This window comes from Palaemon carinicauda, chromosome 37 (genome assembly GCF_036898095.1).
Source record: "Palaemon carinicauda isolate YSFRI2023 chromosome 37, ASM3689809v2, whole genome shotgun sequence".
NCBI lineage: Eukaryota > Metazoa > Arthropoda > Malacostraca > Decapoda > Palaemonidae > Palaemon > Palaemon carinicauda.
The window spans coordinates 64,984,696-65,004,901 of record NC_090761.1 but is presented as its reverse complement, the minus strand read 5'-3'; the positions used below and the strand labels follow the sequence as shown (position 1 = coordinate 65,004,901).

General features: G+C 39.0%; 1 protein-coding gene across 10 annotated transcripts in view; it reads left to right on the top strand.

Annotated features, from left to right (window-relative positions):
* LOC137629737 (nuclear receptor coactivator 2-like) overlaps nt 1-20,206 on the top strand; it is a 250,735-nt gene that overhangs the window by 172,304 nt on the left and 58,225 nt on the right. For 9 of the 10 annotated variants that reach the window (XM_068361326.1, XM_068361332.1, XM_068361330.1 and 6 more), the window contains 14 exons: nt 2,401-2,628; nt 4,386-4,505; nt 4,675-4,784; nt 5,574-5,973; nt 12,114-12,425; nt 12,811-13,149; nt 13,390-13,573; nt 14,083-14,477; nt 14,591-14,776; nt 15,334-15,531; nt 18,650-18,850; nt 19,357-19,520; nt 19,704-19,962; nt 20,071-20,206. The exon at nt 20,071-20,206 is cut by the window's right edge and continues 129 nt beyond it. In XM_068361326.1, the coding sequence (XP_068217427.1) occupies nt 2,401-2,628; nt 4,386-4,505; nt 4,675-4,784; nt 5,574-5,973; nt 12,114-12,425; nt 12,811-13,149; nt 13,390-13,573; nt 14,083-14,477; nt 14,591-14,776; nt 15,334-15,531; nt 18,650-18,850; nt 19,357-19,520; nt 19,704-19,962; nt 20,071-20,206 (3,232 nt within the window). The remainder of the gene's footprint in view (nt 1-2,400; nt 2,629-4,385; nt 4,506-4,674; nt 4,785-5,573; nt 5,974-12,113; nt 12,426-12,810; nt 13,150-13,389; nt 13,574-14,082; nt 14,478-14,590; nt 14,777-15,333; nt 15,532-18,649; nt 18,851-19,356; nt 19,521-19,703; nt 19,963-20,070) is intronic. The other variant, XM_068361323.1, reaches the window with a different exon arrangement.

Below are 20,206 nucleotides of genomic sequence, written 5' to 3'. Positions count from 1 at the left end.
TTAATGAGGTCATAATGAGAATATGCAGGTAATGAACTTTAATTGGGTCATAATGAGAATATGCAGGTAATGAACTTTAATTAGGTCATAATGAGAATATGTAGGCAATGAACTTTAATTGGGTCATAATGAGAATATGTAGGCAATGAACTTTAATTGGGTCATAATGAGAATATGTAGGCAATGAACTTTAATTGGGTCATAATGAGACTATGTAGGCAATGAACTTTAATTGGGTCATAATGAGAATATGCAGGTAATGAACTTTAATTGGGTCATAATGAGAATATGCAGGTAATGAACTTTAATTGGGTCATAATGAGAATATGTAGGTAATAAATTTGATGGGTCATATTGAGAATATGTAGATAATTAACTTTGATGGGTTCAAAATGGGAATATGCAGACAATTAACTTAAGGGGTCATAATGAGAATATGCAGACAATCAGGTTTGATGGGGTCATCATGAGAATATGCAGGTAATTATCCAATAAGGGATTTAATTTTTGATATGGCTATAATGAGTATTTGGACTTGTAATTTTGCAAGTATTCAATTCACATAGATTTGTTTTTTTGGGGATTCAAAGTTTCTGTGTACTAATGGAATATGATAGTGTGGTAGTTAATAGGGAATAGAATGTGGTAGTTAATATGTTATATGATGTAATGTGGCAGTTGATAGGGAATATGATAGAATGTGGCAGGTAATAGGGAATAGAATATGGTAGTTGATAGGGGATATGATAGAATGTGATAGTTAGATAATAGAATTTGGTAGGTAATATGGAATATCAAGGAATGTGGTTGTTAATAGGGAATATAATAGAATGTGGTAGCTATTAGGGAGTCTAATAGAATGTTTTAGTTGATGGGAATAGAATTTGGTAGTTAATAAGAAATATCATGGGATGTGGTAGTTAATAGAGAAAATAATAATAGAATGTTAGTTAATAGGGAATCAATGGGTTACCAGCGCATTCATAGTATGTTATTGTTTGATCTTCAAGCATGAACATAGTTCTAAATGCAGTTCATGGCTGTCAAATTAAGTGTGATATCATGCAAGAAATACAGAAAAGAAGATAGAATTTGGGGAAAAGAAAGTTAAAGTGATGGTTGGATATTTTTTGGGAAATTAAAATTGATGAAAGTTCTGAAATGGAAGAGAGAAGAAGCTGTTGCCTACATGGTCCCTTTTAAGGCTTTGTTTGTGGCATTCAAAGTAAAGTCTTTATTCCATAAATATATTTCATTTATGACTTGCTCATTTGTGTCTGGTTTTATTTGAATTTTTTATGTGTCCCACTGTTGTTGTTTTTCTTGTTCTTAATCTTTGGGTATTTGCAGTTTTCACCAGTAAAAACTATTGAGAGAGAGAGAGAGAGAGAGAGAGAGAGAGAGAGAGAGAGAGAGAGAGAGAGAGAGAGAGAGAGAGAGATGCATATTTCCTCATTATGTTTTTTTCATTAGGTTAAATATTGGCTGTTCATGGCATAGATTGGGAACCATTTAAATATTATTGATATTTCAGAAATGGATTAGATGATGATGATTTTTTTTCATCAGGATATTTTCACTTCTTCAATGGTGTGATATGCTTGGGACATTTGAAACGAAGTAAATGGAATGACCTTCCTGTAAATGTAAAAGAAAAATTAAATAAAGTGTTATTTAGCATCAATATCTATAAGAGAATCGGTGTATATACCTGTAGTGCTGTGTAAAGTAAAACTACAGAACCATGAACCAATTACGAAAAAACATGACAAATTTATAACTGTGTTCTAAAATAATATCCATTACATTTTTTGTCCTTTTGATATGATATTATGCCTGCAATTACTTTGGTATACTTTTGATTATTCCCTCCATTAAAATGGTTCTTGTGTGAAATTGCAGATCTTGAGATGTGTTGGCCCATGTTGCTTTAGAGAGCTTCCTTGTATCTTATTTTTTATATTTTGAGGATTATAAAGATGTATTAGAGACTGAGTTTTAAGTGAAAAGGCAATAAACTTGGTGAGATAAGTGATTTTGGATACACCAGGTGTGAATAATTATAAAACATAACATGTGACTGATCGTAAGTTAAAGCTGGAAGTGTTTGAAGCCAAGAGAAATGCAAGCTGTTCTGTCTTAAGATATGAAGTGTCATTTTAATTATAGTGTGTTAAAGTTTTGATTTTTGTGACACACCAGAAGTTCTTCAGAGTTTACTGTTAATAGTGCCGTTACTTTACGTCATTTACTCGTAGTGTCCTAAGTTTTGATTTTTGATATGCACCTGAGGTTCTTCAGAGTGTACTGTTAAATCTAGTGCCATTACTTAAGGGTAAAAATAAGAAGATGAACCTAAATGTCCTCTACCTTATTTGAAATGTGGCATTTCTTCATCAGATTACTGCTGTGCTTTTGCCATCATCTATAGTGGAAAATAAGACCTGTGAATCATTTGAAGGAGAAGGGCAACAGTGTTTAGTTTGTGTAGTGAGAAGCATTCCATCCAACGAACGTATCCAGGGCACGCCGGTAGAGCAGTTTACCACCAAACTGGACACTCAGGGAACTATCATAGGGTTAGACTCGAGTGGAGTGTCATCCAGATACAGCCAGTTTTTAAATAAGGTACCTACATTCTTCCGTTTCCTTCAGCGTCATCTTTTAAGAGTTATGCATGGAGTATTTTAATAAGTATACAGCATTACTTACGTTATTATTATGAAAGTTATTGTGCATTGTAGGTATTTTGTATTGTAATCTGTAATGTACTTGGAAAATTCTTGAAATTTTTCAGGTACAGTACTGTATCTAAAACTTGCAGAATACTTTGCAAAGCAAAAATTGAAGCAACTATGGTTATGGTTTTTAGATAAGAGGGCTTTCATTAGTGTGAAATTTTCTATATCCTTGAAAACAGTAAGATTTTGTTTGTATTTTGAAGAATTGAACCTGCAATTGAAGTAACCACCACGTATCTTTTGAGATGTTCGTAAACCTGGGTTACAGTTGCCTAATTTCTTGGATTTAAATAAAAAATGCTAAACTTATTTTCTGGGAGCTGGTTTGATTTTTGCTTATTCATTTGGAGATTGATGCAATTGGATATGTTGAATAATTTTTCCCCTCCGCTGAGTTTGTGTAGCTCTGAACACAGGACTATTTCAATATTGTGAAATAGGTAAAATGCCATAAAATTAATTAGTTTTCATTGACTAATTAATTTAAATTAGATAATATACTTATGTACATGTAGGAAGGTAATTTTTATATTTTATTATCATTGCCTTTATTATTATTATTGTTGTTATTGTGGAAAGAAACCCTCTTTCAAACAAGTTTTATTAAATATAGTTTCATCAGCATTGTTTATTCTAAATAGAAATTTCCCTTTTTCCATATGCAGTACTTTTATCTTCTTGTAGAAAGGGATGAAGTAAATTTCCAATGGGCCTTTGTGTTTTATAAGGGCATCTCTGCATAGTCTATAGAAGATACGAAGTAAAATGAGAAATTAATAAAAGGAGGTGCAGATTATAAGCTGGATATAAGACGTTATTGTTTGGAATGTGGGAAAGGGATTTTTGGGATTAGACAAGGGCTCTGATTCCAGTACTTAATGCCTCTGGTACCTATCGTGGGTTGAGGTGCTTGGTCTCATCAGGAAGGTGAATGGTTGTTACGTGGTATTCCTTGAGGACGTTAGGGGGCTGCTCTCTTGGAATATGTCGCCCCCGTCTTTTTAAAGATGATACAAAGTGAAGAGCACTCGTCAAATCTCACTCATTTGTTTTATTTGTCATTTTGCTTACCATTTTGAATATACATATGGTCACTCCATAACTTGGCAGAAAGCAATCAATTACACAGAAGTCATTGACTCGGTTCTATGCCCTTAATGAGTGGAGTTGATAAAAGTGCTCCATGCCCTCCAAAAGAGATTCTCCTCTTAACATCACCCTGTAATGTTATACTGTACTACGTCTTTCATAGAAGACTTGAGAGAAGAGGAGCAACGAGTACTCATCGTCCGATGAAAGCAATCCCTCCTGCCTGTTTCCTCTAATAATGTCTTGCCTCTGTACCTTTTTATTTAGTTCCATTATATTTAGTATCTCCTATCGATAATGTAGAGAGGCCTTAATGAAATGTGTAAGCATTAAACAGGAAAGAACTATGCATGAAATAAGATTCTAGTTAGAATAAAGAGCACTGATACTGCAATAACATTTTAAAGAAACTATTATTACTATATTAGTACAGGTATTATTATTATTTTTATAGTTGCTTTTATCTAGATGGATAGCATTGATCAATTTTGTTTTATTCTATTCTGTTGTTAATCAGTCTTGCAAGTGCATCATCTCTGTCTTTTAATTTGGCAGGAAAGAATTGGAGAGCCTTATACCAAACTTATTCCTCAAGGTGACATTAGTAAGGTACAGGGTCATCTACGAGAAACTTTACAATCAGGCCAAGCCAGTTCACAAGTGTATTGTGTAAAGGTACTTATTCGTGATGTGTGTTGTGAATGGTGTTGCATTGAGGTTATTCATACAGTAGTAGCTGGTCACTAGTGGTTTATAGTTTTAAATCAATAGAAAATCAAAGGATACTAGGAGTAGTTTAAGATCTCTTATTTTCTCAGACTGATAAACACTTTCCCCCCACCAGATTGGATCAGAGCGTTCCATTCGTGTACAAACAAAATCCAAATTCTTCCGTGATTTGGAAGGATCCCAGCCTGACGGAAGTTTCATTATGGCAACACATACCATAATTGGGTAAGAACAATATCCTGTACTCTTGTATATACTGCATTTATCAGAGCATGTTCCCATAAAGTGAATTTAGTTTATGTTGAATCATCTTTTTTAAAGTGCCTGTATTATAATTTCTGTCTTTGATTTTTTAGATTTTAAAGATTCAAAGATTCAATTTATGTTGTTGGTGTTATTTGTGAGGTTGTAGCTAGGATTGGTTTCTTTCTAAATTTGACTCTGCCTCCTGTACATTTTTGTTTTTAACTTATTTTATGTAGATTTTGGCAGGTATGGAGAAGTTAGAGCTTGAATTTGTATGTTTTGTAGGCCTTCATAGGTTTTTTTTTTGTTTGGCAGGGAAGTTTGTAAACCTCAAAGTTAACTCAAACTGCTATATACAGTGGTCTCAAGACCTGATTAGATAGATTTGGCAGAGGCTTTTGGATATTCATGTATGTTAATTTAGGTTGATGAACAAAAGTAGCCTACTCAAGATAATCCTAATTTTAATTGGAGTTATGGTTTATGTAGTTGAATTGTCATATATATACATGAGCATGTTTTTTTTTTTTTTTTTTTTTAGTGTTCCCATTCTTTCTCAATTTATTTTTCATATTCTGTAGAATTTTGAATTTTTTTCTTTTAAATGTCAATCATGAATAATTGATGCTAGAATGATAATGAATGCTTCTAACGTCCTGTAGTTTTTGCATTCTATTACAGCCTCTATATGTTTTCTGATACTGTATGAAAAATTAATGACTTAGTTTCGTTGATAATTAAATTTATCCTTTTTTTTTTTTATTTCAGTCCCTTCCAGGAAGGCAGCGGCTCATCGGCATCAGATAGATTGCTACCAGGGTCATCTAGTAACAGCGGCAGTATGTTAGATGAAACTTTAGGTGGCCGACCGGGCAGCACAGAGGGAGCAGGAGATGACAGTGGTGTGTCATCTCTTAGTGATAATGGCCGATTAAGAAGACTTTTAAGCCGTAGTGATAGTGTAGGGGACTTGACCGAAGGTCCAAATAAAATCCTTAAGGATTTGTTAAACCAAAAGGACGAGGATGATACGCAAGGGAGTGGAGTGGGTGGTGGTGGGGGTAGTGGAAATTTAGGACGCTTTTTACCCCACTATTTAGAAAAAACACCAAATACTTCGTCCTCACCGTCTACTAACTCTACTCATGATAATACCATGCTTAAAGTAGTAAGTAACTTGTTTTTTAGATTTTTTTCATCTATTATATATTTTAAGCTTGTAAAGTAAGTATTGTGAAAAAGTACAAATAACAGATTTTGATCAAAGTGAAAAATCTCTTCTTTTTTTTTGTGAGAGGGCCATGTTGTCCTGATGGAAGGGTTCCTAAAGGTAGCCTTCTAAGGGATATTTGCTACAGTGATACTCCCATAGAATTAAAACCAAAGGTCTCCAGGATTCCAACTCCGGGCACGAGTATCCAATTAAAGATATCGTATAATATCAGGGGACGTATTTTAGATACGACACATGGCAATCTTCACCCTGCATAGATTTAACACTTCAATGTAAGGGGGAAGAGTGGCAAAAAGGAAGGGGTGCCGTTCTAAGTACCCGGTGGATCCCCTTCCCTACTACTACTGCGACACCATTCCTATTCTTGCCGTTAAGTGGAAAAGGCCACAGATAAAGTAATTTTGGGAGGAATCAGCAAAAGGGTGGTTTCCATCAGGACGACATTGCCCTCTCACCCACAAATAGATTTTTCACTTTGATCAAAATCCGTTTTTTTTGGCTCAGGCCATGTCGTGCTGATTGAAGTATGCTAGAGAAATATCTTGAAATTACTATTAGATGTGGGTTTGTGTATGTGCTTTCTACCTTGAATAGATTCTCCTTATCTGGTCTACTAGACCTATATGTGAGATCTTTCATGCATACCAAACGTGGAGCTGGCTTAGTGCATCCTGGGCCCCTCCCTCCCCAGGGGAAATGTCGATGTCGACAATAAGGATTCAAGGTTTGTATTTCCCGTCGGAACAAAAAGGGTAGAGTTTGAAACGTACCCTGTTCACTTACCTTAAGTATCTAAGGTCATGATTATTCCTTTAGAAAATAATATTGTAACTTCAAGAACCTGTGGCCGCAGGGGCATAAAAACAATTTGAATAGCGCCAACGTATCCCTGCGTGTCGTAAGAGGCGACTAAAAGGGACGGGACGAGGGGCTGGAAACCCCCTCTCCTGTATTATAATCCTGTGAGACATCAAAAAGGAGGAACTGGGGGGCAAGAGTGACTGCTCCTCACAGTCTAGTTTTGGGGTGTCTGAATGTCCGTGGATGTAGTACGATAGAGAGTAAAAGATGTGAGATTGGAAGTACTGTATGTTTAGGAATAGAAGGATGGATATACTGTATTGGCTTTGTGTGAGACAAAGATAAAAGGGAAGGGTGAAGTGCTGATAGGTGAAATGTCTGGTAGAGTGTCTGGGATTGAAAGGGGAAGAGCAAGAGAGGGTGTGGCTTTATTGCTGAGTGAATGGATGACCGGTAAAGTAGTGGAATAGAAGGAGATATCATCTAGATTAATGAGGGTAAGGGTTAGGTTGGGTAGGGAATGTTGGGCTTTTGTAAGTGCGTATGGGCCAGGTTGTGAGAAAAGTGAAGAAGAGCGGAATGAGTTCTGGAATGAATTAACTAGGTGTGTAGAAGGACTGGGTAGAAGGAATTAAGTATTTTTTGTAATGGGTGACTTAAATGCTAGAGTGGGTGCTGGAGAGGTAGAAGCTGTCATTGGGAAGTATGGCGTACTAGGTGAAATTGAGAGTGGTGAGAGACTGATAGATATGTGTGTGAGCAAGAGATGGTGATAAGTGCTGGCTTTTTCAAAAAGAAAGATAAAAATAAGTATGCAGTACATGGGTAAGAGTAGCAAATGGAAGAGTGGTAGAAAGGGCGTTAATGGATTATGTGTTGATAACTAAAAGAATGTTTGGAAAATTGAAAGACGTGTATGTTTTTAGGGGTAAGGCTATCGGTATCTCTGATCATTTTTTGGTGGAAGGAAAATTAGTTGTAGCAAAAGAGTGGGGGAATAGAGTAGGGGGATGTAAAAGGGAGCTAGTGAAGGTTAAAGAGATAATAAAACCGGGGGTAAAAAGTAAATATCAAGAAAGGTTGAAAATGGCATATGACAGAGTGAAAGAAAGAGAAACTGTTAATTTAGAGGAGTGGAAGTAAGTAAAAGAAAATTTTGTTGGGATTACAAGTGATGTGTGCGGCAAGAAGTTTGTTGGAGGCAGCATGAGGAAGGGCAGTGAATGGTGGAATGAAGGAGTGAATAAAATTGGAAGAGAAAAGGGGGGCTTTTGAAGAATGGCTGCAGAGTAATAGTGTAGAGAAGTATGAAAGATATAGAGAGAAAAATGTGGAAGTAATGCGCAAGGTAAGTGAGGCATAGAGAGCAACTAACCTGAGGTGGGGTCAGCGATTGGGTCATTCGTATGAAGAGAATAAGAAGTTCTGGAAAGAAGTGAAGAGAGTAAGGAAGGCTGGTTCAAGAATTAAAGAGACACTGAAAGATGGAAATGGAAAGTTGTTAAAAGGAGAGGAGGCAAGGAAAAGGTGGGCGGAATATTTTGAAAGTTTACTGAATGTTGAGGATAATAGGGAGGCAGATATAATTGCTGTTGCAGGTGTTGAGGTGCCGGTGATGGGAGATGAGAATGAGAGAGATTACAAGAGAGGAAGTGAGGAGAGCACTAGATGAAACGAGAGTAGGAAAAGCATTTGGTATGGATGGTGTGAGAGCTGAGATGTTGAAGGAAGGGGTTGAGACTGTACTTGAATGGTTGGTGAGATTGTTTAATATGTGTTTGTTCCAACACGGAGTACTTACCTCGAACTACTTCCTAAAGAGAGTCTGGGAATCTCCTTAATCACCGACCAAGAATTATGCCTAGTTCCCCCTCTCTCCGCTACCTCGCAGGGGTGCTCCGGGGCGGAAGGATACTCGCCCTGGGGCGACCCTGGGTCAGCGCGTGGGGTCGCGCTTGTTAGTCAGTAAGCGTCTAGTCGCGGCATTGATTACATCTCGCCGCTCTCTCTCTCTTATCCCGGCCGATCACCTTGTGTCCCACGTGTTCCTTTGTGTTCTCCTTACCTTGTTCCATGTGTTCCTGTTGTGTTCCTCACCTTTCCCTTGTGTGCTTGTGTCGTTTGATTTCGACTTTACCATGGAATCTCAGCGTCGCTGTCCCGGGCCCCAAGCTGGTAAGCCTTGCGGGGCATGGCTCTCAACTCCCGAGGTCGACCCGCACACCTTGTGCTCCTCGTGTCGGGGGAAGAGGTGTTCCCCGGCCTTCACATGCCCTGAGTGCGAGTCATGGCCGGAGCTTCAATGGACCCTTTACGCAAAGAAGGCGGCGGCTTCTAAGAGGTCGCCGAAGAAGTCGGGTCTTTCTTCACCACTGACGTTGCCCTCGGCCCAGTCTGAGAGGGGTTCTCCTTCGCCTTCCCCTACCCAGAGTAGGGGACGAGGTAAGTCCGTTTCGGGGAAACGGCCCATTGCCGTCCCCCATGAGTCTGATGTCGGGGATTCTGTGAACAAGGGGCCTTTGCAGACAAGTGGGGTGTCTGCTAGTGTGGCGGGAGTGTGTGTGATAGATGAAGGCCTGGTGCCCGTAGGACCCGTCTTAAGTGAAGACCCGGTGGGGGGGGGGGGAGATCAGCGCCCACTCCTATGCCTGAACAGTGTTTTTCAGGATCAGCGGGTTCCGGGGGTGGCCAGAACAAAGAAAGGCGGCCCACGTGCTCCTCGGACCCCGTCTCCATTGTATGGATGGCTCCCAGGATGCCCTTCAGGTCCCCCTTGAGGCGGGAGGAGGAAATTGAGGTGTTGGTTCGCCCCTTGACCCATCATCTGTTCACTCCTGGCGCCATCGGCCACGCTTCCGCCGGACTTCATGGAGCACGTGACCCCGAGTTCCAGACCTAGATGCCCCAGGAGGCTTGTGATAGAGATGGAGGAATCAGCTTCCTCAAATTCTTCGGATGAATTTTCCTACGAGTCCTATTCTTCGGACAGTTACAGTGTTCGGGACTCCAGGAGGAAGAGGAAGCGTTCCAGGAGGAGGAGATCAAGCCCACGAGACAGCCCGCCCAGGAAGAGGGCGAGGTCCTTGAGGAGAAACTACCATAGGAAGTTGTCACCGAGGAACCGGTATGTTACCGTTGTCCGACACCGTTGGGAATCAAGTAGGTCGGTTGCCGCTCCAGTGCCTGCCTCGATGGCTGCTGGAGCCGCTCCCGATTCCCTGCATAGTGTCTCTTCGGCTCCGCCCACTCGTCGGGTGCAGCCGTCGGCACACTCTCTGTTACCCCGTCCTAGTAAGTCGGCGGCTCCACCCGTGTGTAGGGAACTCCCGCGGGTTAGGCCCAGCGGCACAATCCCAGGATCTTTCGTCGCAGCGATCTGGCCAAGTTTCGGGATTAACCGCCGCCACGACCATCGACCAGCGCCGTCCGGGTGAGCCTGGGAGGGGGTAGACCCATGATGGCTACCTCCGCTCCGGCGGCTCTACCCGTGACGGAGGCAGCCGCTCCATCACCCATCCAGGAGGGGAGGGAGGCCCCTGTGCCCACGGATCCCTCTGCGTTCGAGGAACCTTCCGACGCGGAGGTACAGTTAGTGGACGAGCTAGTGGACTCAGGTGAGTGCTCTGTGACCGAGGTCTCGTCCTATCGTAAGGTGCTTGCGCTCATCCGACGGCACCATAGGTTGGATGAGCCTCATTCAACAGCTGAACGAACTTGGCTCTCAGGTCTGGGCAGGATGGTAGACAACCCTGTCCAGAAGAAACCGTCTCTGACCGTGCCATTAGCACTCGATGTTGCCATGGGGATGGAGCACGGGAACCTTTATGTGTCAGGACCGAAAAATTCTTTGAGGGCACAGGGCTCCTTCAAACTCCTACCGGGTCTCAAGACCCAGAGAAAATTCTATGTGCCTGACGGTCATCACTCAGGGCCCCGCACGTTGGAGGAAGCTCTATGTGCCTGACGGTCATCACTCAGGGCCCCGCACGTTGGAGGAAGCGGTCGTTTCCCTGAACCAGTGTAACTCGGACGAGCGTAGCCTGAACGCTCCGGTGTTCTTCTCACAAGCGGAGACTGCCATGGTGGAGGTCACTGCTCAGGACATTGTAAATGTTACCTCTTGGCTGGATTGGTGGGGCTGTACACTGGCAGGCTTCCAACTCTCGCACGACCTCTCAGTTCCGGACAACCAGGCTCTACTGCAAGAATTGATGGGGGGTATGGCGATGAAATTCCTGACTTTCCAGTCCCTTACCCAGACTGCCAACTGGGTTCTGAGGAGAAGGGACACTGTCCTGAATAGATTACTCCGCAGGCTCCCCGAGTGAGAAGCAAAGTTCCTGAGGAACTCTCCCGTCTGGGTTGAAACCGTGTTCCCCTCCAGATGGTGGCAGAGATGATGGAGAGAGTCGGCAAGCTGAAGGGGTCAGCAAAACCTAGCCTCCTATCTAGGTTCCTTTTCTCTCCTCATCACGGTCTCTAGGTCCGGAAGGCCACTCCCACCTCCAAAGGTGTAAGTCTCCTAAGAAAGTAGTTCGAGGTAAGTACTCCGTGTTGGAACAAATCACAAATTTTAAGTAATTTGTATTTTTCCAAACAGTACTTACCTCGAACTACTTTCGGGTTATGGCCCTCCCATCCTGCCCCGAGTGCCTTACAGGACTTCGTAGAAACCTATCTGTCAAAAACTTACTGGAGCTCGAGACCTGAGCAAGCATCCTCTCTGACCCCAGGAGTAGGGTAAACTACACAAAATTCTGGTCTGTTGGGAGGAGATCCCAGATACTCCCAAGAAAGTAGTTTGAGGTAAGTACTGTTAGGAGAAATACAAATTACTTAAAATTTGTGATTTTCTTTAAATTCACTAAGATACTAATAAAGTAAACAAATAGTCACTTGTCTAGTATATTCATGATCATAATTTCCATGAACATTTATTGAGCATCAGTGGAACTTCTTATTCATCAAGGTGGTACTTTCCATGAACATTTATTGAGCATCAGTGGAACTTCTTATTCATCAAGGTGGTACTTTAATGAAGATGAATAAGAGATTAAAGTACTGTTGGGTTATATTTTATATTTACTCAAAGAGTGTCATGCTGTGGTAATATCTTGTCTGTGAAGAGAATAGAAGTTGATTTTACGCACACACGCAGGAACTATTACTACTACATACTTCAAAATCAATCTCATTTTGCTACCAGCATTATTTTATCTTTTCCCTTTTCTCGTGATATGTGCATTTATTAATATCTTTTTCTACAATTACAGTTGTTGAATACAGATGACGATGACAACGAAAATAGATTTTCTGGTAAAGAGACAGATGAAATTTGGACCTTACTAAATACAGAAGAGAATACATCAGAATTTAGACAGCCACAGGGACATGGTGGAGGTAATCAGTCAAATAATTCTACCTCTTCCTTGTCTTCAACACACAATACTTTGTCTAGTAATCCCCAAGCAACCAGTAACACTGCCCCACCTCGACCGTCGAGTGCAGATTTAACATCACCAAACTTGTTACGTGGGATGAAACGACCCTGTGACGAGGCACACGACGGAAATCCAAGTAAACAGGTAAGAATTATTTTGAAGATAATATTCAGGAAACACATACTTTAGTTATGATGAGGTCAAGCAGTAGGAGAGTTAGGATATGTTTTTTTCCTCACATCATTCTAAATATCAAGTTGAGTTTATTTTAGTTTGACTTGACTTTCAATCAGTCTGTTGAAAATATCCATTTTCGTGTGTGGTTAATTCTAGTTTTAACTTAACTTCAAATCAGTCTGGTGATAACATCTATTTACATGTGCAGTTAATTTTAATTTGACTTTACTTCCAGACAGTCTTGAAAACATATATCATTCCTTTCTATAATTCCTATATTTAATAATACCAAAGTATTTAAATGGCTATGACATAACGTGTTACTGCAGCTAGTTTTTTTTATCCTTTTTAGCAGCAGGTGGGTGGTTTTGAGAGCTTGTTAGATCCATCACCACCAGCTAGTACCATGAGTACGGTTGGTCAGCATGGTAGACCACCTACGCCACATGGTGGACCGCTTACGCCTCATGGTGGACCTCCTACGCCTCATGGGAGGCCAGGTACTCCACATGGAGGGCCACCCACTCCTCACAGTGGAGTAGGTGGGCCACCTACTCCCATTGGAAATAATAGCAGTGGTGGAATGAGTCATAATGGACCTGGAGCTCTGAACAACCAAGGGCCTTCGAAATTACGGGAAAAGAATAGGATGTTAGCTTTACTTCTAGCAAAGGAATCTCCTATTCAGCAGGTGTGTTTTTTAAATGTACAGTAAAAAAGGAATTGGCAAGGCATTTTTGTATATAATGTAGTAGTTCAGCATTCATTTTTTAAGAAGCTTATTTTATTGAGCAGCATAATATGCTTCAAGTCAAAAGAATATGGGGTGATATACAGTACTTTTTAATATTATTTGAAATGCGCTTTTGTTTAATATTTCCATTTGAAACTTTCTGTGTATTCACATTCATAAATGTTTGAATGATTTCAGAATCAGATTACACCTCAAACAGCTGATCCAACTGGGTTACCGCAGGAGAAATTACCAAAGGATTTAAAGGAGAAGATGAGAATTCCGGGACCTTGGCAGGGTCCGGGGGTTCCTGAGGCGGGGATGCTCGTAGAGCTTCTTGGAAAACGTCCTGGTAATACTCATTCTCATCCTACGTTGAAAGGTAAAATGCTACATGAGGTTGTGTTGCTCATAACATGATTGAAATGTGTATTGGAATACTTGTTTAGAAATTGAAGTCCGTATTTTCCAGAGACCCAAAATCATGTTTAGTGCACGGCTACAATTAATTGATTGACCCCCCCAGTTTTTACACACTTGAATAATTTATTTTATTCCTCGTTTTATTTCTTTTTAAGATATTTGTTGATTGCCATGATACTTTTTATAGTAATCTAAGAATTTGTATATGTTACGGTGAGGGGCTGTAACAGCAAGTGTACATCTCAAAACTGTTTTCTTTTGTTATTAAGAAATTGTAGTAGTATGTTGAGGGATTTCCACATATCTAATCCTTGTATAAGTGGAAATGTCATATTTTTCTTTTTCAGTTTAAAAGTTGTTAGATATATATATTGGCAAAAGTAGAACTAATGATATTTGGAAAAGAGACTCCACTCTATATAATGCAGTTTTTTATCTAATATAATTTCCTTTGTTTTGCAACTTCAGGTCTTCCTCCAGGTATGCATGGAAACCAATCTGTGCGAACTCCGGGTACTCCACCAATAATGGTTAGTCCAGGAGGCGTAGGACCCCAAGGATTAAATCAGACGTCTCAGTCTAATATGTCATCACAAGGAGGCATTGGAATGAACAACAATAACAATGTGTGTCCTGGAATTAGTAACAGAGTGAGCATGTCTGGTTCCTTTGTGTCAACGACGACCACTAATTCATTGCCTTCAATCACTGCTTCCTTTAATATAAGTAACCAAGTGAGCAGTTGCTACCCAGAGGGTGGCTTGCCTCCTATGCCCATAATCACAAGCTCAGCAGCATCCTTTGGACCGCAAAATGATAGTGAATCTCAACTGAGAGAATCTGTCATTAACGACATATTGGAGGTACAGTAATAATGGTTTTCAAATTTTGTTTTATATTTTTGAAATAAATTATTAGAAAATTAGGTAATTAAAGGTTTTTCATAAATGTAAGCTTTTCTTTTGGGCCTTTACAGATGGATAATGATGAAGTTCGGATCAATTCATCTCCTTTGAACATGGATGATTTGCACCAAATTCCCAATGCATCTGCTGATGCAGAGATCCAAAAAATTGAGAAAAGTCTTATGTACGCTGCAGAGACACAGTCATCGTTAGGGATATCTGAAGCCGGATCTTTGCCACCATACACTGCTGTAGTTGTGAGTATATCATTTTGTCTGCCACAATTAATTAATTCTCCTTCTAATTTTTTCTTTAGTTATCATAAATGTTAGAATAAATCGAAAGGAAATTAACTTTATTGCTAAGCTTTCTATATTTAATTGAAAATCCAGAATAGATGAAGAAGAAAATAAGTAGATATGAAACTGAGTATATAACAAATAATTTAGAGCTAAAATTACAAAGATTAAATTGACATAAAAACATGAGAGCATTTCAGTTTCAATTAAACTTACCAGAACAAATGTCCTTGATATTACGAAGACAGTTCCATTATTTTATACAATGGACAGTAAGAGGCATTTGGTGCTTGGTAGTGTGATATTTGTGGAACTTCAAAAGAATACCAATGTTGGCACTGTATGAACAAAAATAATTTATCAAAAGTGTGGCTATTGATAATGACAATAGAGGTTCCTTCTCGAAATACAGCCTCCAATATCTGTAACATACAAATCTTAATTATAACTGTAAAATCCACCTCGCATAGACAATATGTTATTATTATTTTCTTCTTCCCATGATGTCTCTGCAGTCTGCCTCGTCAATGAGTAACTATCATTCACCATATAACCACAAGAGAATTCCGAATGCCGGTCCACCTGGTGGTCCAGGTGGAGGGACAGGTATGGTTGGAAGTCATATGAATACTGGAGGAATGATGAAGCAAACAATTCAGTTTTCTCCTAACCCTGGAAGTCCAAACATTCCATCTCGATCATCATTACCTCAGGTACGTTTCCTTTGGAAGCCTCAAATTATTTATTTGCTAATTTAGTAGTGTTGTTTTGGTTACGTCATCCCTTACCAAAGTATTCGTTATGCCATAAAAGAAAAAAACTATGTTCCACTACAACCCCATCATTCATATATGGCATTACATTATGTCTTTGATTGTTAAACAGCTGAAAGAAAGGCAGTATATTTGCTCTGCCAGTGCACCACAGGGATTCTTAGTTCCCAATCAATCAACTGCTTCACATTTTTCGTCTTCTTCCCCACAGTTATCCCTACATTACGGGGTTGGTTGAGTGATGCATCCTCTCCAATGCTTTCTATCAAAAGCGTCCTCTTCACTTTTTACGTGTCTGTATATAATGGCCGAGTAGAGTTTTCATGAGTAACAATTCCTGTAGTTTGCCTAAAAGATTAGGACATGCTTTATCTAAAAACCTGAAAAACTTATATTTCCTAAGAGGTCTTCATTAAGAGCCATTTTGACTTGTATGCTCAGGCTCTTTAAATAATTATTCAGACTGTACCAACATGTGCCTTTGCTTCTATCTCCCTCTTGTCTTTTTCGTATCTCCCTCTGTCTTTTTCTTGAGGTCAATACAGGCATATATCATTATCTCAACCTTTTCTAAAGCTAAGAAGAAGAGGGTTATCTGAGAAAACCTAATGTTTAAATATATGTCACATGTAACCTTTTTCCTCTATGGTCAGATTAGCAAGTTTCCAATCCAATTGAAGTCTGCTAACTCCAGAAACTTGGTTTCTTTCTGTGTAGGGAAGGTATATTACCATCCTCATCCATCATTTCCTCTGAGGTATTCCAGTTTCATTTCCCCTATATACCAACAGGCCGGCCAAGGCGTTAGCTCCTGAGCACAGTTTTGTACACAGTCAAAGCTACAAGTTTCCACTCTGGAGAGGATTTTCCACGTAAACATCCTTGACAGTCTTAGCAGTCATCCAGATAGACAACTGGATGCTCTCATCTTCCTGACTGATATTTATTTTCGTGTTTGGCTCCACTCCAGTCCCAAGAATTTTCTAAGATACGTGTTCAGGGAAAACGTTTATCAGATCAAGGGTCTCTGCTTCTGGATCAATACGATCCCACAATTCTCTGCTCCGGCATTCAATTCTTCTTAAGCTAAGCCATCCACTGCATGATGGATATGATGTTAATTTTAACAGACTTTCCTTTATTTTTGTGAGGTACATCACCACATAGCTTTTTACAAATGTTTTTATGATTGATACTAAATTAAGTTTGTATATCTTGGATTGGGAGCAAATGCTTTCCTTCAGAGTAAACTCACGCAAGTGTTACTTCATAATGAAATGTTTAATCTTTATTTGTCTTTCTCTGTTTGCAGTACAGTAGTTTATTTTTTTTCCTTTCTACTTGGCTTTCCTTATTGAGACTCTAGGACTTGTAGAATTTTACAAGGTGAATTTGGAGACGTATTCCAATGCTTCATGAGGCATATCTAGTTTCAGAATTGAATATCATTGAGTTTAAGCCCTGTCTACTACTGTAACGTTGAAGCATAATAAATAGTTCAATGCCATACTCATGGCGTAATTTGGAAATGCCACTCAGTGTGCACAATATTCTGTCTTTTAAGACAATTTGTATGAGTTTAAATGTACAGTAGTACATTTAGAAACCAATAGTTGTAACAGGTCTTATTCTGCTGAAGACAGGGCTGAAGGTATCTTCTTTATTTTTCTTTACACATTTTGGATATAAACTGTACTGTTGAGTACTGGAGACTGGATGTAATTGATTTTTATTACAACAATACACAATCATCTTTAGACTAAACCTTGTGTTATACACAAGCTATTTGTAAATTGATGTGACTCATCATTCATCACTTTTGGACGATAAGAGAAGTATTCTTTGACCATCCAAATGAATATCAATATTGGCATCTTATAAGTTACAGGGTTGCAGTGATCAAACATTATGGTATACAAAAACTCAATTTGTCCAGTTAACCCTTTTGTGTTTTATCCACTTGCAAGCTTTTATCTTTTCACAACCTTCACTGATTACTTAATTAGTGACCCATACAGTAACATCTATATTTAAATTTATAGCGCAAGTTATTGTCCATTATTTAGGGGAAGAGCTTTAACTTATGGTGTAATCAAAATACTTGAAAGAAGGAAAAATATTGAAAATGCAAGTTAAAGTTGAAAAATTACATAAAATTACTTATAAATTGTATGCCCTCTTAGATAGACTATTCAGCCAGTCAATATTGGCTGTGTTTCATTTCATAGACCAATAAATTTCCTCTATTTTGATGAATAATATATTGTAATTCAACACCTAGTAACATAGAAATAAAGAAAATATGAAGACACACAGAGTATTTCAGTATTTGCTAAGCACACAACTGATAAAGGAACCTGTGATTCAAGGACTCTTGGAACAAAATGTTGAGACCATCAAGCAGTTCCAGCAATAATTCTTACCCACAAGTCATCCAGAATCTTTCTGTAATATTAGGGTGTGATGTTTAATGTTGTCATGGAATTCTTAAAGGAGGGTCTGAACACCAGTGGGTACTCTATTTTCCTGATGCAAGAAATCGGTAGGACTGTGATTTCTTCCATGAAAATAAAGTATCTTATTATTACGGAGGTCTTTATAAAATATGGTTTTTGTAATAGAATAATTTTTTTTTTATTGTTGATGATGTAAAATGGAAAGCAACTGAAATGATAGTCTAAAGGACAAGTTTAGGCTATCCAAAGGTTTATATAGATGTAATTTGCATCATCAGAGTCTCAAATGGTTAATTATTATTCTCAGTTACCACTGTACTATAGTGGTTAGTATAGCAAAAGTACAGTGAGATGTCTGCATTGTTTAAACACAGAGTACTGTATAGATGCTAGTCCTTGAAGTTTTTGTATATTTTTGTGCATAATTTGTTGATTTGAGTTTCTCCATGTTTTGGTTTTTCATTCCAAATGGTTAAGATTTTAATTACAGTACTGTAATTGATAAAGTATTTTGCCTTTTAAATGAAGTTTTTAAGTTTAGAATCACTCATTGCTTTTTAATTCCTTTTGTTTATAATTTATTGTTTTATTTGTTTTGGCAGCGAATGAATGCCATTTCAAACCAACGTTCACACCAAGATTATTTGATGAGGCAACGACTTTTACAGCAACAGCAACATCAGGTGATAGTACCGTCCAACACTTCAGATGTAACACAGTCTTCTGCCTCTTCCTATCACACAATGAATATGGATGACCTCCTTAACAACAGCATTGCTCCAAATGTGAATGTTGCTCTTCAGGTATCTCACTAGAGAGATTTCTTAATGAAGTGTAAAATGTCCTTTTTGAGTGTCTTTGTCACTTTGTATTAAATCATGTCTTTATTTGCCAGTTGTTATTGGAGAATCACATTTGAACAATGAGGTTTTTTGTATTTTTGCTGTAAAGTCATCTTTTATTAGTGGAGCATTAAGAGGGAAATGTGAATATGAGTGGTAGATTTTGGTTTCCAATTAAATATCTTTGTTTATATGGAATTTGCATATGGTATTGCTTAAATGACTTTGGTTAATTTGGTTGCTATTTTGAGTAATATTTCAAAATATAGTTTTTGCTCATAGGCCTTCCATATAATTTAAAAGTCTTGTGGCTGTCATTATTTTTGCAAGCAAGAGGGAAATCCTTTGATTTATAGGGAAAGTTTCCTTTTGACCATTTATTTATACATTGCTTATACTCAAGGAACCCTTTCCCTGCCTTCACTCAAAGTAATGGTGAAGCTGTAATGCATTAATCACCATTTCAGAGAAATGTGGCAGAATCACAGACATCGCCAAGCTACAACCTGCTCAATTCACCTATAAGTGGGGGACAAATTTCTCCCGGTCAACGTAATCACCAACCCCCTTTTTCTCCTCATGGCCAAACGTCTCAAACGCCTCCTATCCCGAATCAGCAGTACACAACCAGGTACAGTATTTCAAGTTTTTGTGCAAGTCTCATATTCATGTTTGTTGAATTCTTATATTCATTTTATTTTCCAATGTATTTTACATTTATTTTCAAATACTATGATTATGATGAAGTATTATGTAATGCAGAACAGCTGATTGGAGTGAATTATTAGTAATAGCTTTAAATCTTGTTAATTAGTGGACAGATGAGTGGATATCAGACGCCGCAGGGCTCTCAGCTTTCACCGAGATTGTCTCAGGGCTCGCCTGTACCATCTAATTACCAGCCTGGGGTTCAGCCTCTACCACAGATGTCTCCAACGGGGCCCGGGGCACCGGGATCATCTGTAGTACAAGTCCCATCTGGTCAGCAAAGTCCTGCTTGGTCAGCTCATAGTCCTCAACCAAGACCGTCTCTTATGACTCAAAACCCTATACTTAATGCACAACTTGCAGGAGTAAGTGAATGTTATGTTATAGCATTTGATATTAGAATGATTACTTCTTTTATGAACTTGTAATTTATCTATTGCATTTTTGTTCTTAAGTCTGCGAATTAATTCCAGGGGTATATGAGACAAGACAGAAGTCCCTATCCCGGTAGCGTGCGAGGAGGTCAGTTGCCGTCAATGCGTTCCATGCCAAGTCCAGGTACCCGTCAGTCCTCTTATCCTAGTATGGGTCCTCCAACCCCAGGAAGCA